The sequence below is a fragment of the Salvelinus sp. IW2-2015 genome, unplaced genomic scaffold (assembly GCF_002910315.2).
Source record: "Salvelinus sp. IW2-2015 unplaced genomic scaffold, ASM291031v2 Un_scaffold1324, whole genome shotgun sequence".
Classification (NCBI taxonomy): domain Eukaryota; kingdom Metazoa; phylum Chordata; class Actinopteri; order Salmoniformes; family Salmonidae; genus Salvelinus; species Salvelinus sp. IW2-2015.
In genome coordinates, this window is record NW_019942842.1 from 127789 (window position 1) to 141143 (window position 13355).

Below are 13355 nucleotides of genomic sequence, written 5' to 3' on the forward strand. Positions count from 1 at the left end.
GGCCCTTGGAATACAAAACATAATTGTTGTTCATTAACACATTTCCACAAGATTGAACAACATAACCATCCTGGTTCAACATTGTCTGTATAAAAAGGTGATCATCATAACATAAAAAATAACAGTAGAAAACTATTTTTAAAAAGTCAGACAACGAATCATGTAACATCCAACAAAACAATAAAATGTTTTCCTTTCTTAAAGGCAAATCTCACGACCCATCTTTGCTCACCATGTGAGTATCACTTATGCTGCTGCTGCAAAGTAGGTAATATAAATAACAATACATATTCCATCGTAAGTAGGAGATAGCGCCTTTCAACTGGAGGTGTATCACACTCCTCTACACCAAAACATTATCTGAATGATATAGTTAAAGCAGCAGCAGAACCTGTACTGTTCTGTATCGTCATTTTGTTAACTAACTTTCTACATTTTCAGGGGTTTTGGTTTTGATATGTCATTTGTGGTGGTTAATAAACCCTATGGAAATAAAAAGTTATTTATGTAATAGTTTAGAGTTTGTCATCCCTCCCAGGGATGTAAACATGTTGCATGCACACGCTGTGTTTATAAATAATAACAAAAACTAAATCAATCATTATTGTCTTTAAAGCACACTGATTAAAAGATTCAGTCCATAAGTAGCCTCTTCTAATCCTTGGAAGGAAGAAATAATCAGCATCACATTTTGGTAATCTAATCAAAGCCCACTTGCCAATAACCTATTTACGCAGAAGGCTTTCGTTAACATTTGGTCTTTCTGACAAAACAGACATCCACATGGAGGAGATGGATGGTTGTGTGAGGGTTGGAGTCACCGAGAGGAGCGGTTGCGGGTCATGAAGAGGAGTACTCTGCGGATGCCACTGAGTCTGTCCTTCAGGGAGGTCAGGGCAAGGAAGGGCAGCTGGGCTCGACCCTGCAGAGGAAGGACTGCCAGCAGCCACCAGCACCAGGATGGCCCATTGGGACTGGCCTACAGGGGACAACGAGAAGAATCCATCCATAACCTGTTCAATACAAACTGTGTCGTATCAAAATAGAGTTAACACATATACGATCTGTATCCAGGGTTCACATATTTACCTGTGGTTCAGAGTTTTTCTCCGGCATGGGCCCAAAGTGACCCACGATCCTCTCCATCTGTTCTGCTTTGAGGGAGTTGACCCAGGTTAAGGCCTGGTCGTACACTGCATCATGGAGACTCTGCAGCTCCTTCTCTGTCACACCCTCCACCTATACAGAACAAGAACAGCCTTTATTAGCACAACGAGATACACTTTAAACATGTTCAAACAAGTTCAGAGAACATTCACGCAAATGCTTGAGTTTATGTGAATAACAATGACCTTAATGTCTTCCAGGTATTCAATGTCTGCTGTGTTGTACCCATCTCTCTGGTGGTGCTCAATGACTTTAAACCTTCTTTTCCCGATGGTGTCAACAACGGAGCGGCCATCTGCAAAGAATTCCACGTTTCGGATCTCCAGGAGGCAACCGTAATCTGCAAATCTATGGGGAAGGAAAAAAAGTAGATATGGTAAGCAAATAACACCAAAAATGTGCTTAAGGCATTCACAGGGGGACCAAACAATAAAGTAGGCTATATCAACTATCTGAAGTTGATTATACAAAATGACATGCAAGACCTGCTCAGTTCTGATAATAGCCTAAGGCCAAACAAGAGAGTTGACCCAATGGGGACAAACAAGAGAGTTGGGTCAAACAAGACAGTTGACCCAATGGAGCCAAAAAAGAGAGTTGACCCAATGGGGACAAACAAGAGAGTTGACCCAATGGGGCTTCTGAGTTGTTAACATGAACTGCCAGATGATGCCGATATCCCCTGTCTGACTGAGGAACATGCAACACAATGTCTCTCTGCTTTGTACAGGCTTTACTCACCCTTTGAGGTTATCATCGAGGCACATTCCAAACTGCTTGGTACCCATCTCCATACACCTGCGGATCATCAGCCGGTAGCAGGGCTCAAAGACGTGAAGAGGGCATGGAACGGTGGGGAAGGCCATGGTGCAAACAAATATAGGCACGTTCTTGTTTAGACTGCAAAAGAAGAAATCAAAGTAGAGAAAATGATTCGTTTGAGGAAATAATATATCCAAAGTTACAGGTGAAGAAACATAAATGCCATGTTACGTGTCTCTGTTACACAGTACTGGATCAATGGGGTAGTGTCTGTATGCTGACGTGATTCTTACTTCGATAAGTCTGCAATCTCCTCTGCGTTGACTTTCTGCCTGTCCATGAGCTCGGATGGCAGATACTTGCAGATGAGGTTCTCCACCAAGACAGTCTTGTTGTATTTACTTTCTGACAGATACTCTTTCAGATCCATCTTGCAGAGAGGACACTTGGGATTGTAGTCCAGACATCGCTCGAGGCATTTCAGACAGAAGGTGTGTCCACAAGGAGTGGTGACTGGTTCATAAAAGAGCCTAGGGTATACCATGGAGAGAAAGGATGCTCAGAACGTCTCACACTACTCTATTGTTGATTACTTTCAGGTTCTTTTTTATAGCCTATAGCATTTCAATTAGAATGTTTGATAATGAAATGTAAGCTATAACGGTGAAAATAAGGCTAGATGTTTACCTATTCATCTTTATTGCTTAATACTATCAGAAAGCAAGATTGATATCTTGTGTCAGGCTGAGAAAATAACTTTTAATCCTAGAATATCAGAATCAAAAGCAGAACACTATATTACTATCCATTTAGCCTTAAGTGGCAAATACTACAATTCAGCTACAAGTATTGTCATGGATGGTAGTACTCACCTCATACACAGAGAACACTCCAGGTCAGTCGGGTCTATGAGGCCAGCAAGCACTGTACTCCAGGAAGTTGCTTGTTCATTCTGGGTCACTTCTGTAAAGGAGAACCATTTGAGTTAGATAGTGAATCTCAACGACTACTTCACTTACAGTAGACATCATGCCAATAAAGCTCCATTGAATTAAAGAGCATTTAAGGGGTGAGACAAGAGGTATTTAAACTTACCATATCTTGAACGCTTGCAGATGTCACTACTGTCCACTTGGCTGTCCTCGGATGAGCTACGTTTGAGGAAGACGCTCCTGTTGGTGACGCTGGGATGGCAGACATTCACCTGATTTTCTCTTTTCTTTCCGCTGCATGTCTCAAATGAGCCATCTGTCTTAGATTCACTCATCGCGGGCGACAACGTCAACTTCTCGTCAGAGGCGATGATATTCTTGTATTCCTGTGAGAAAGGGTGATGATAGGACATTTTAGTAAGTTCATAAGCTCAACTTCAGGCACTATATGATAGTACTGTATTATATAGAAAAACTCAGAAGATAGATGACTTCTCTTACCTTGTAAGATGTGGTGATGATGCAGCTTGAGGTGTTCAGGGCGCCACCTTTAAATCTACTTCTGGAAGATAGTAGACTTGTGCAGTCCAGGATTCTGTTGTGTACTTGATCAGTGACAGGGGCCAGGAGATCACTCAGAATCTTTTGCGCCTCTGTTTTTGCCAGTTTACTCTCAGGGTCTAATGCAATGACGATCAGGTACTCTCTTAACGCTTCTTCACATTTCCCCAGAGTGACAAGAGCTTGTGCTTTTCTAATATGTCCCTGGAAGAAAAATAATGTTTAGTAATCAGTACAATCCTACAATGTCTTTGCATTGTGAAGTTCTGATGATAGATCTAAATTAAACATGGCAAAACATCCAACCCTCACCATGGACCAAAGAGGCATGAGTTTGCATGCCATCTCTGCATCATGAAGGGCATCCTGGTAATTCTTCAGACTGGAATTGATCTGTGATCGGTTGCTGTACAGAACATGGTCCCTAGGAGCTGGAAAATAAATACAACATACTGAAAATGATAATCTATTAATTATTCCATCATTCTATCATTGAATGTCACACAAGACCAGTGTTCTTTAGATCACAGTGAAAATGTGGGGATTTTGGATTATTGTTGAGAGAGATTGTTGTTCAACATTTGAAGAAGTATATGTTTAATCAATAATGACAGTGGAACCAATACTCCTGTGTCTACTGTTGAACATTAATTACCCTTGACCCACATTTATTTTACTGTTTGTTACACAATCACAACAAAATGTCATGGCTCACATGTTACTCAATGTTTGGTCGCCTAGCCCAGTGTTGGTAACCATGGCCTAGCCTACATAACATTTTATTTAACCTTCACACGCCCATGTCTGACATAAGCACGACTCTCTCCGAATTAAGGGGTTATAGCCTAGTAAAACAGTGATTCAGCTGTCAATTAAATCAGCCCATGGGCACTGAAAACAGTACCCTACATACTGTTGCAACATTGCATAGGATATAGGCCACTGATTTAATTTAATTCCATATAGAATGAGTTTGATTCCATTTTGAATATTGATTGAAATGAAAAGGTAAAATACCATACCTATTTGTATTGCTTCGTTGTATTTTTCCAAAGCAGAATCCATTTTCTCTGAATATAGTCCATTCCCCTCACGTCTCAGATGAACAGCAAGTAATTGAACTGGAAACCACTTTGATAACAAGTTACTAAGAACAACATTTACTCTATAATTGTCCACATCATTGAATTTGGTCATGTCATTGCACTCTTTGCAGCAGACAGGCATTTTTTCTCTGTCCAGGCACTTTTTGCAAAAGCAGTGTCCACAAGGCAAGGTAACTGGCTCGTATAGAAATCTATAACATATTCTGCAGGTAAATGCATCATATCCAACGCAATAGGAGTTCGTCTCCTGCCTATTGCTTTGACTGTCTGTCCCATCATTTCTTTTAATACTGTTAGAGAGATATTTAATAAGATTCTCCAGATGGACTGGTCGGAGTCTCTCGATTTCAGCCGCTTTTCGGTAGATTTCGAAAGCTTCGTTCAATTTGCCAGCAAATGCCAGGGCATCGGCTCGTTTCACCAACAGATCTTGCTGCTTACCAGGGTCACGGAGGTGCAGCATTTGACATTCGTATATGTCTGCTGCGAGCCCGAAGTTTTTAGATTTAAACGCTTCTACCGCAAGAAGCAGCATACAATCTGTACTATCCGTTCCCATGATGACTGCTGTTGTGTAGTAGTCTCGCGAAATTAATATTTCATTTTTGGAAGTAACAGGTCCTTCTCCATCTCATTTTCTGAGGTCTTTGCGCCTGTTCAGCTCACTACTCAGGCGATATGATAGCGCACCATAAATAATATTCTCACTTTTTTTTTTTTTTAATAAATGTTACATAAACTGTCATGTGACCACAGCCAGCTGTTTCTATTGGACAGGTTTCTAACGCGGTTACCTAATAACAATTCAGTTGTAACAGAGAGCGTCTGGACTGAGGATAGAAGTCGGTCAATGTGCTGAAATGGGTCTAATGCGTAATACTTGTATAGATGTACGTAGGCTGAAGGCATTCCATAACTGGTCTCTTGGACAGTAGAGCATATGGCGCGGCAGGTTGCCTAGTGGTTAACGTTGGGCCAGTTACCCGAAAGGTTGCTAGATCTAATCCCCTGAGCTGACATGGTAAAAATCTGTTGTTCTGCCCCTGAACAAGGCAGTTAACCCACTGTTCCTAGGACCCTCTAAAATAGGATTCTGAGAACCCTTTTTGGTTCCACATAGAACCACCTCAAGGGTGATATTTGAAAGCAGATGTTCTATGTGCTACCAAATAAGGTTTTATGTGAACTGAAAAGGGTTCTATCTGGAACCTTATTTTCAGAGGGTTCTCCTACAGGGACAAAAGTTTCTACATAGCACTCTTTCTGAGAGTATGTTGCAGTAGGCTATAAAGTGGCATAATAGATAGTCTATTATAATTACAAATTCTTAAGCTTGTTTTACTAATGTGACACATTAATTAGGCACTGTGCTAGAGGCAGTATTACATGGAAAATGTGTTTTTATTCATTCAAGGACTAAAGACAGTTCGTGGGTTACACGGTTACCCAAATTCCTCCACACAGGTAGGTCATCTGAGCTTGCAAATGAACTCAATCCCATTTTCAGACAGCCAGGGACAGTTCAAACTTCTTTTACAGTGACTCTGAAAGTGGGCCATCAGTGTAACCCAGTCAGTCTAGACCTGGATGAGGTTGAGCCTAAATCCTGTGGCTGACCCATATCTTTCCCCCATGTCACCGTAGCAATTCTAGGTCAACTTTACTTTGAATTGTACTTTAAATAACCACATGGTTATAAACACAAACAATACATTTACTGTTAACACCGTTATTAAGTCAAGCGCTAATAAAAATATCTGATATTTAAAACACAACACCCATTTTAGTACAATTGATCATATTTAATATCTACAGTATGACATGCCAAAATGATATAAATCCATTTTATGGCAAAAACCCTGCCTGATGAAACCACTTACTGGTCTTCTAATAACCTTACTGACATGGACGGTTAATCTTGAATCTTCAAAACGCTTCTCTTCTCCAGATCGTTCATCTCTTTAAGAATAAGCGCAACGTTGTATCGGAGTTCTTGAAACTTGGAAACAGGCACCTAGAGAGAAAAAAAACGAGAAAAAATTTAAAAGGTAGACTGGTAGAATGACATTGCCATGAGCAGCATACCGGGTTCGCTTCACTCATTTACAACGTGGGAGCCACGGAACCAAAACAGCGGAGAAGATGAGCCTCGTGCTTCAACGTCTTTAGTTGTTGCGGAAATTGACCCACTATGCTGTTCTCTTTCTGCATCTAGGTCATTTTGCTGAGTCTACCTTTAAAATTACCCAATTGTATTGAAGGAAATAACACTATTATTAACACTATGAATGCTGATATCAAGCTCTGTCATACAAATGGACTATGGAATAAATGCAATGTCTGATTACTTGTTTGAACACAGTACAATATTTATGTTTGAGGGAAGTGTTGGACATGCCAGACAGTTCCCATAATCTTTCACCATAAGATGTTGATTGTCTAAAACAGATGTAGCCCATATTCTAGTCTAAACCATGTTGTACACAGTTGTATAAAGCAGGGACACACTGTTACATAGTAAACTACTTGCAACTGTGATAGGCCAACATATTTACAGGCTGAATAATTACGCATATCTTTACATGTATTAGACAAACTTAAATCAACCCTCACCCTAGTAAGCCAGTGAGGAGACGTGCATATCAAAGCCATAACCAGCAAGTTGTTAGTGTTTTTACCTCAAAGCGATGGGCCTTTCCATCTGAGAGCTTCATCTGCATTAAAATGGAGGGCTGCAAGGCACGAGCTAGGGAGCTTCCAAGAAAATAACAGACAATATGATGCATGTATTATTAATCAGAGCCTTCTAAGCAATTCTGTTTGCTTTTTAGATTCTCACTACACAATGAAATGTGTTTACTATTTATCAAAACATTTATTGTACTACTATATAACGACAACACTGCATGCATTTCATGCACATTTTCAGTTCTCACAATATTATCTCAGTTTAATTCTCTGTTCTATTTCTCCTTCAAAAAGTTGACCCTCTTATGTGATAGTGAACAAAGTATAGTGTACCTTGTTGATATGGCCACATCCACTCTCCATCTAAAATCCTTCAGGGAGGGTAATCGAGGCCCCTGCTGTGTAGCCACTGCCTCCAGTGCTGTTCGTCTGGGGGGAAAAAACAGAGAAAGCTGATCCACAATCACAGAGTGAGCACCACAGGGGTCTCTGTGCACAATGAACCCACCACTTAAGTGCTGGAAAACTGGATTTTAGTTTAAGAAAGACAAACCTTTTCATTAAGTTTGCCATTTTGTGCATTCGGAAAGTAAACAGACCCCTTGATTTTTTCCAAACTTTGTTACATTACAGCCTTATTAAGAAATTAATTTGATAGTTTTTTCCCCCCTTAACAATCTACACACAATACCCAGTGGTGGAAAAAGTACCCAATAGTCATACTTGAGTAAAAGTAAAGATACCTCTTAAGGATCCGCCCCTTTTTTTCAATTTTCTCCTAAAATGACACACCCAAATCTAACTGCCTGTAGCTCAGGACCTGAAGCAAGGATATGCATATTCTTGATACCATTTGAAAAGAAACACTTTGAAGTTTGTGAAAATGTTAAATTAAATGTAGGAGAACACCACATTAGATCTGGTGAAAGATAATACAAAGAAAAAAAACATGTTTTTTTTGTACCATCATCTTTGAAATGCAAGAGAAATGCCATAATGTATTATGCCAGCCCAGGCGCAATTTAGATTTTGGCCACTAGATGGCAGCAGTGCATGTGCAAAGTTTGAGATCGATCCAATGAACCATTGCATTTCTGTTCAAAATGGTGTATCAAGACTGCCCAAATGTGCCTAATTGGTTTATTAATACATTTCCAAGTTCACAACTGTGCACACTCAAACACTAGCATGGTATTCTTTCACTACAATAGCTACTGTAAATTGGACAGTGCAGTTAGAATAACAAGAATTTAAGCTTTCTGCCAATATCAGATATGTCTATGTCCTGGGAAATATTCTTGTTACTCACAACCTCATGCTAATCACATTAGCCTACGTTAGCTCAACCCTCCCGCGGGGGACCCACCGATCCTGTATTAATAGAAAATTACTCAAGTAAAAGTCACCCACTAAAATACAACTTGAGTAAAAGTCTAAAAGTATTTGGTTTTAAATATACTTATGTCTCAAAAGTAAATGTAATTGCTAAAAAAAAATCTAAAGAAATCCATATATTACATAATTTACAAATGAAGCATTTGTGTTTAGTGAGTCCACCAGACCAGAGGCAGTAGGGATGGCCAGGGATGTTCTCTTAATAAGTGCGTGAATTTTACCATTTTCCTGTCCTGCTAAGCATTAAAAAAATGTAAGTACTTTTGGGTCTTAGGGAGAATGTACTTTTTACTCCTTACATTGTTGAATTTAGTGAAGTAAAAGTAGTCAAAAATATAAATAGTAAAGTACCTATACCCCCAAAAAACTGCTTAAGTAGTACTTTCAAGTATATTTACCTAAGTACTTTAAACCACTGACAATACCCCATAATGACAACGCAAAAATAGGTTTTTAGACATTTTTGCAAATGTATAAAAAAAAAACACCAAACTTAAATATTACATTTACATAAGTCTAAAAAGACCCTTTACTCAGTATTTTGTAAAAGCACCTTTGGCAGCTATTACAGCAGAGTCTTCTTGGGTATGACACTACAAGATTGGCACACCTGTATTTGGGGAGTTTCTCCCATTCTTCTCTGCAGATCCTCTCAAGCTCTGTCTGGTTGGATGGGGAGCGTCGCTGCACAGCTATTTTCAGGTCTCTCCAGAGATGTTCGATTGGGTTCAAGTCCGGGCTCTGGCTGGACCACTGCACTTTGCTCCGTTCATCTTCCCACGATCCTGACTAGTCTCCCAGTCCTTGCCGCTGAAAAACATCCCCACAGCATGATGCTGCCACAGTGCTTCACTGTAGAGATGGTGCCTGCTTTCTTCCAGACGTGACACTTGGCATTCAGGACAAAGAGTTCAATCTGGTTTCATCATACCAGAGAATCTTGTTTCTCATGATCTGAGTCTTTAGGTGCCTTTTGGAAAACTCCAAGCGGGCTGACATGTGCCTTTTACTGAGGAGTAGCTTCCGTCTGGCCACTCTACCATAAAAGGCCTGATTGGTGGAGTGCTGCAGAGATGGTTGACCTTCTGGAAGTTTCTCCCATCTCCACAGAGGAACTCTGGAGCTCTGTCAGAGGGACCATCGGGTTCTTGGTCACCTCCCCGAACAAGGCCCTTCTCCCACAATTGCTCAGTTTGGCCGGGTGGCCAGCTCTAGGAAGGGTCTTGGTGGTTCCAAACTTCTTCCATTTAAGAATGATGGAGGCCACTGTGTTCTTCGGGAACCTCCAAAGCTGCAGAAATGTTTTGGTACCCTTCCCCAGATCTGTGCCTTGACACAATCCTGTCTCAGACCGCTACGGACAATTCCTTCGACCTCGTGGCTTGGTTTTTGCTCTGACATGCACTGTCAACTGAGGGACCTTATATAGACAGGTGTGTGCCTTTCCAAATCATGTCCAATCAATTGAATTTAAATATAGTTGGACTCCAATTAAGTTGTGGAAACATTTCAAGGATGATCAATGGAAACATGATGCACCTGAGCTTAACTTCAAGTCTCATAGCAAAGGGTCTGAAAACTTACAGTACCAGTCAAAAATTGACACACCTACTCATTCAAGGGTTTTTCTTTATTCTTACTATTTTCTACATTGTAAAATAGTGAAGACATCAAAACTATGAAATATAAATAATATCATGTAGTAACCAATTTAAAAAAAATTCAAAGCAGCCACGCCTTTGCCTTGATAACAGCTTTGCACACTCTTGGCATTCTGTCAACCAGCTTCATGAGGAATGCTTTTCCAACAGTCTTGAAGGAGTTCCCACATATGCTGAGCACTTGTTGGCTGCTTTTCCTTCACTCTGCAGTCTAACTCATCCCAAACCATCTCAATTGGGTTGAGGTTGGGTGATTGTGGAGGCCAGGTCATCTGAGGTAGCACTCCATCACTCTCCTTCTTGGTAAAATAGCCCTTACACAGTCTGGAGGTGTGTTTTGGGTCATTGTCCTGTTCAAAAACAAAATTATAGTCTCACTAAGCGCAAACCAGATGGGATGGCATTTCGCTGCAGAATGCTGTGGTAGCCATGCTGGTTAACTGTGCCTTGAATTCAAAATAAATCACAAACAGTGTCACCAGCAAAGCAGCCCCACACCTCCTCCTCCATGTCCATTGCTCGTGCTCCTTGGCCCAAGCAAGTCTCTTCTTCTTATTATTATTGTCCTTTTGTAGTAGTTCCTCTGCAGCAATTTGACCATGAAGGCCTGATTCACACAGTCTCCTCTGAACAGTTGATGTGAGAAGTGTCTGTTACTTGAACTCTGAAGCATTTATTTGGGCTACAGTCTGAGGTGCAGTTAATTCTAATGAACTTATTATCTGCAGCAGAGGTAACTCTGGGTCCTCCTTTCCTGTTGCGGTCCTCATGAGAGCCAGTTTCATCATAGTGCTTGATGGTTTTTACGACTGCACTTGACCAAACTTTCAAAGTTCTTGAAATTTTCCGGATTGACTGACCTTCACGTCTTAAAGTAATGGACTGTCGTTTCTTTTTGGTTATTTGAGCCGTTCTTGCCATATAGGGCTAGCTTCTGTATATTACCCCTACCTTGTCACAACACAACTGATCGGCTCAAACACATTAAGGAAAGAAATTGCACAAATTAACTTTTAACAAGGCACGCCTGTTAATTGAAATGCATTCCAGGTGACTACCTCATGAAGCTGGTTGACAGAATGCCAAGAGTGTGCAAAGCTGTCAAGGCAAAGCATGGCTACTTTGAAGAATCTCAAATCTCAAATATATTTGTTTAAACTTTCTTGGTTACTACATGATCCCATGTGTTATTTCATAGTTTTGATGTCTTTACTATTATTCTACAATGTAGAAAATAGTAAAAATAAGAAACCTTGGAATGAGTAGGTGTGTCCAAACTTTTGACTGGTACTGTATGTAAATAAGGTACTTCTGTTTTTTTTGTAATACATGTGCAAAAATGTCCATAAACCTGTTTTCGCATTGTCATTATGGGGTATTGTGTTTAGATTGATGTGCAAAATGTTTTACTTGGTCCATTTTAGAATAAGGCTGTAACGTAACAAAATGTGTAAAAAGGGAAGGGGTTGGAATACTTACCGAATGCACTGTATAACAACAAAATGAATTTTGGGAATATAGGCTAATGTTAATCCATAACAATCAACATACCGATTGCCAAACACCACACTTGCAAAGTCTGTGATGAATTCGTCAGGTATCCTACAATGAAAGAATGGAATGTCAGCTGAAAACAATTCAAAAAATTTCCAGATAATATTTTGATGGCACAGTATGAATCATTGCTTTGAATAATGTAGACTGCCAAGTGTAGAGTCAGTGTTTCATATTACGATAAATGCAACAGCAACAACAAAAAACTTTGGGGTTAACTTACACAATGATATTTTGTAATAATGTGTGTGATCTAATATACCGCCAGCTCCTTCTGTGATAAACAAATTATGGAGATCTTGGATTGTCTATTGCAGGTTTCCCCAACTGGCGGCCTGTGCGACGAATTTGGCCCGCAGGTGGTTTTATTTGGCCCCCTAAGTTCTCTGAGCAAATAATAGACTGTAAAAACACCAGGAACTCAGCTTCAAGTGATTTTAATTTAGGAAATATGTTTCCAGGTACTCCCACACAAAGAGAGAGAATTGATCATATACAAATACAAGCAAGGTTTGAAATTATGTTTTGGCCAAATCTATTTGGGCTTCACGCGGACAATTTGCGGTCTACAAATGATTTGTAATTAGGCCCCCGACCATCCTTGGCTGAATCTAGTTGATGATCTCTGGCCTATTGTAATCAGTTGTTCAATTCCTTGATACATGCAAGATAAACTGATGCTTCACAGCTTTGAGATGAGGTGATGAAGGTGACACATGGAAGACGCCTACCTTAGTTCCCTTAGATCTTCTTTGAAGACCTAGAAGACGTAAAAAATATATTTTATTGTAGATGTTATGTAGGAGTCATGAAATCAGACGTCATCTAGAAATCCAACCTGACCATGGTCTATGAGAGTATGGTTTCAATACAACATAATAACCAGTTCTTTACCTCTTGTTTTAAAGATGATGTGGGGATACGTAATGCCTCTTTTAGGAGTCTGTACATTCCAGCCACAACATAACTCAACCGTTCTTCAGGGAGGGCAGCATTTTCCGCGATAGCCTTCATTGCTTCTCTGCAGTCCTTGCCCTCAATAGCACTCACCACCGCTGGGAATAGACACAAGAAAAGTGATGTCAAAATGGTTTACGTGTGTGTGTGTGTGTGCGTGGACAAAAGGAAGAGAGAGAAATGGAAACGAATTAATTTAACAATATACCAAGAAATGGAAAAGGAAACGGATACATTTTACAATATACCAAAGTTAATGGCATGCAATTTAATAACAAACCTTTCAGTATTTTTCTAAACATTTCTTGGTCTAAATCCTTCAGCTGTTTAGCCATGATTTCAATTTCTGATGGTATCCTTCCTCCCAAAAAACTTGAGTCTTTGGATGCACCAACCGCGACTTTGGCATGGCTTGACATTATACTTCATATATAACTAAACTTCTTGAACAAACCTAAATTAGCGTAACTTATTTTCAAATGATGATGTGTTTGAGCTGACTAGGTTGTCGGTTTATTTATCCCAGACGATTTCTGTAATGGTAGATCACATGACATGCCTTCTTCTTCTAA

At 40.0% G+C, this 13355-nt stretch overlaps 2 protein-coding genes across 2 annotated transcripts; both read right to left on the bottom strand.

Moving 5' to 3' along the window:
- Positions 1 to 314: 314 nt before the first annotated feature.
- On the bottom strand, positions 315 to 5238 carry LOC112070438 (LON peptidase N-terminal domain and RING finger protein 3). Its single transcript, XM_024137865.2, has 10 exons — positions 4445 to 5238; positions 3735 to 3853; positions 3363 to 3626; positions 3025 to 3247; positions 2802 to 2892; positions 2223 to 2459; positions 1909 to 2067; positions 1353 to 1515; positions 1090 to 1239; positions 315 to 979 (listed from the first exon to the last, which is right to left on the bottom strand). The coding sequence occupies exons 1-10, from the start codon at positions 5085 to 5087 to the stop codon at positions 818 to 820; spliced, it is 2211 nt and encodes a 736-aa protein (XP_023993633.1). The 5' UTR covers positions 5088 to 5238; the 3' UTR covers positions 315 to 817.
- Positions 5239 to 5910: 672 nt separating this feature from the next.
- Positions 5911 to 13355, bottom strand: commd5 (COMM domain containing 5). Its single transcript, XM_024137866.2, has 7 exons — positions 13064 to 13355; positions 12721 to 12881; positions 12558 to 12586; positions 11824 to 11874; positions 7550 to 7645; positions 7207 to 7282; positions 5911 to 6542 (listed from the first exon to the last, which is right to left on the bottom strand). Exons 1-7 carry the CDS (start codon positions 13200 to 13202, stop codon positions 6441 to 6443), a joined length of 654 nt encoding a protein of 217 aa, XP_023993634.1. The 5' UTR covers positions 13203 to 13355; the 3' UTR covers positions 5911 to 6440.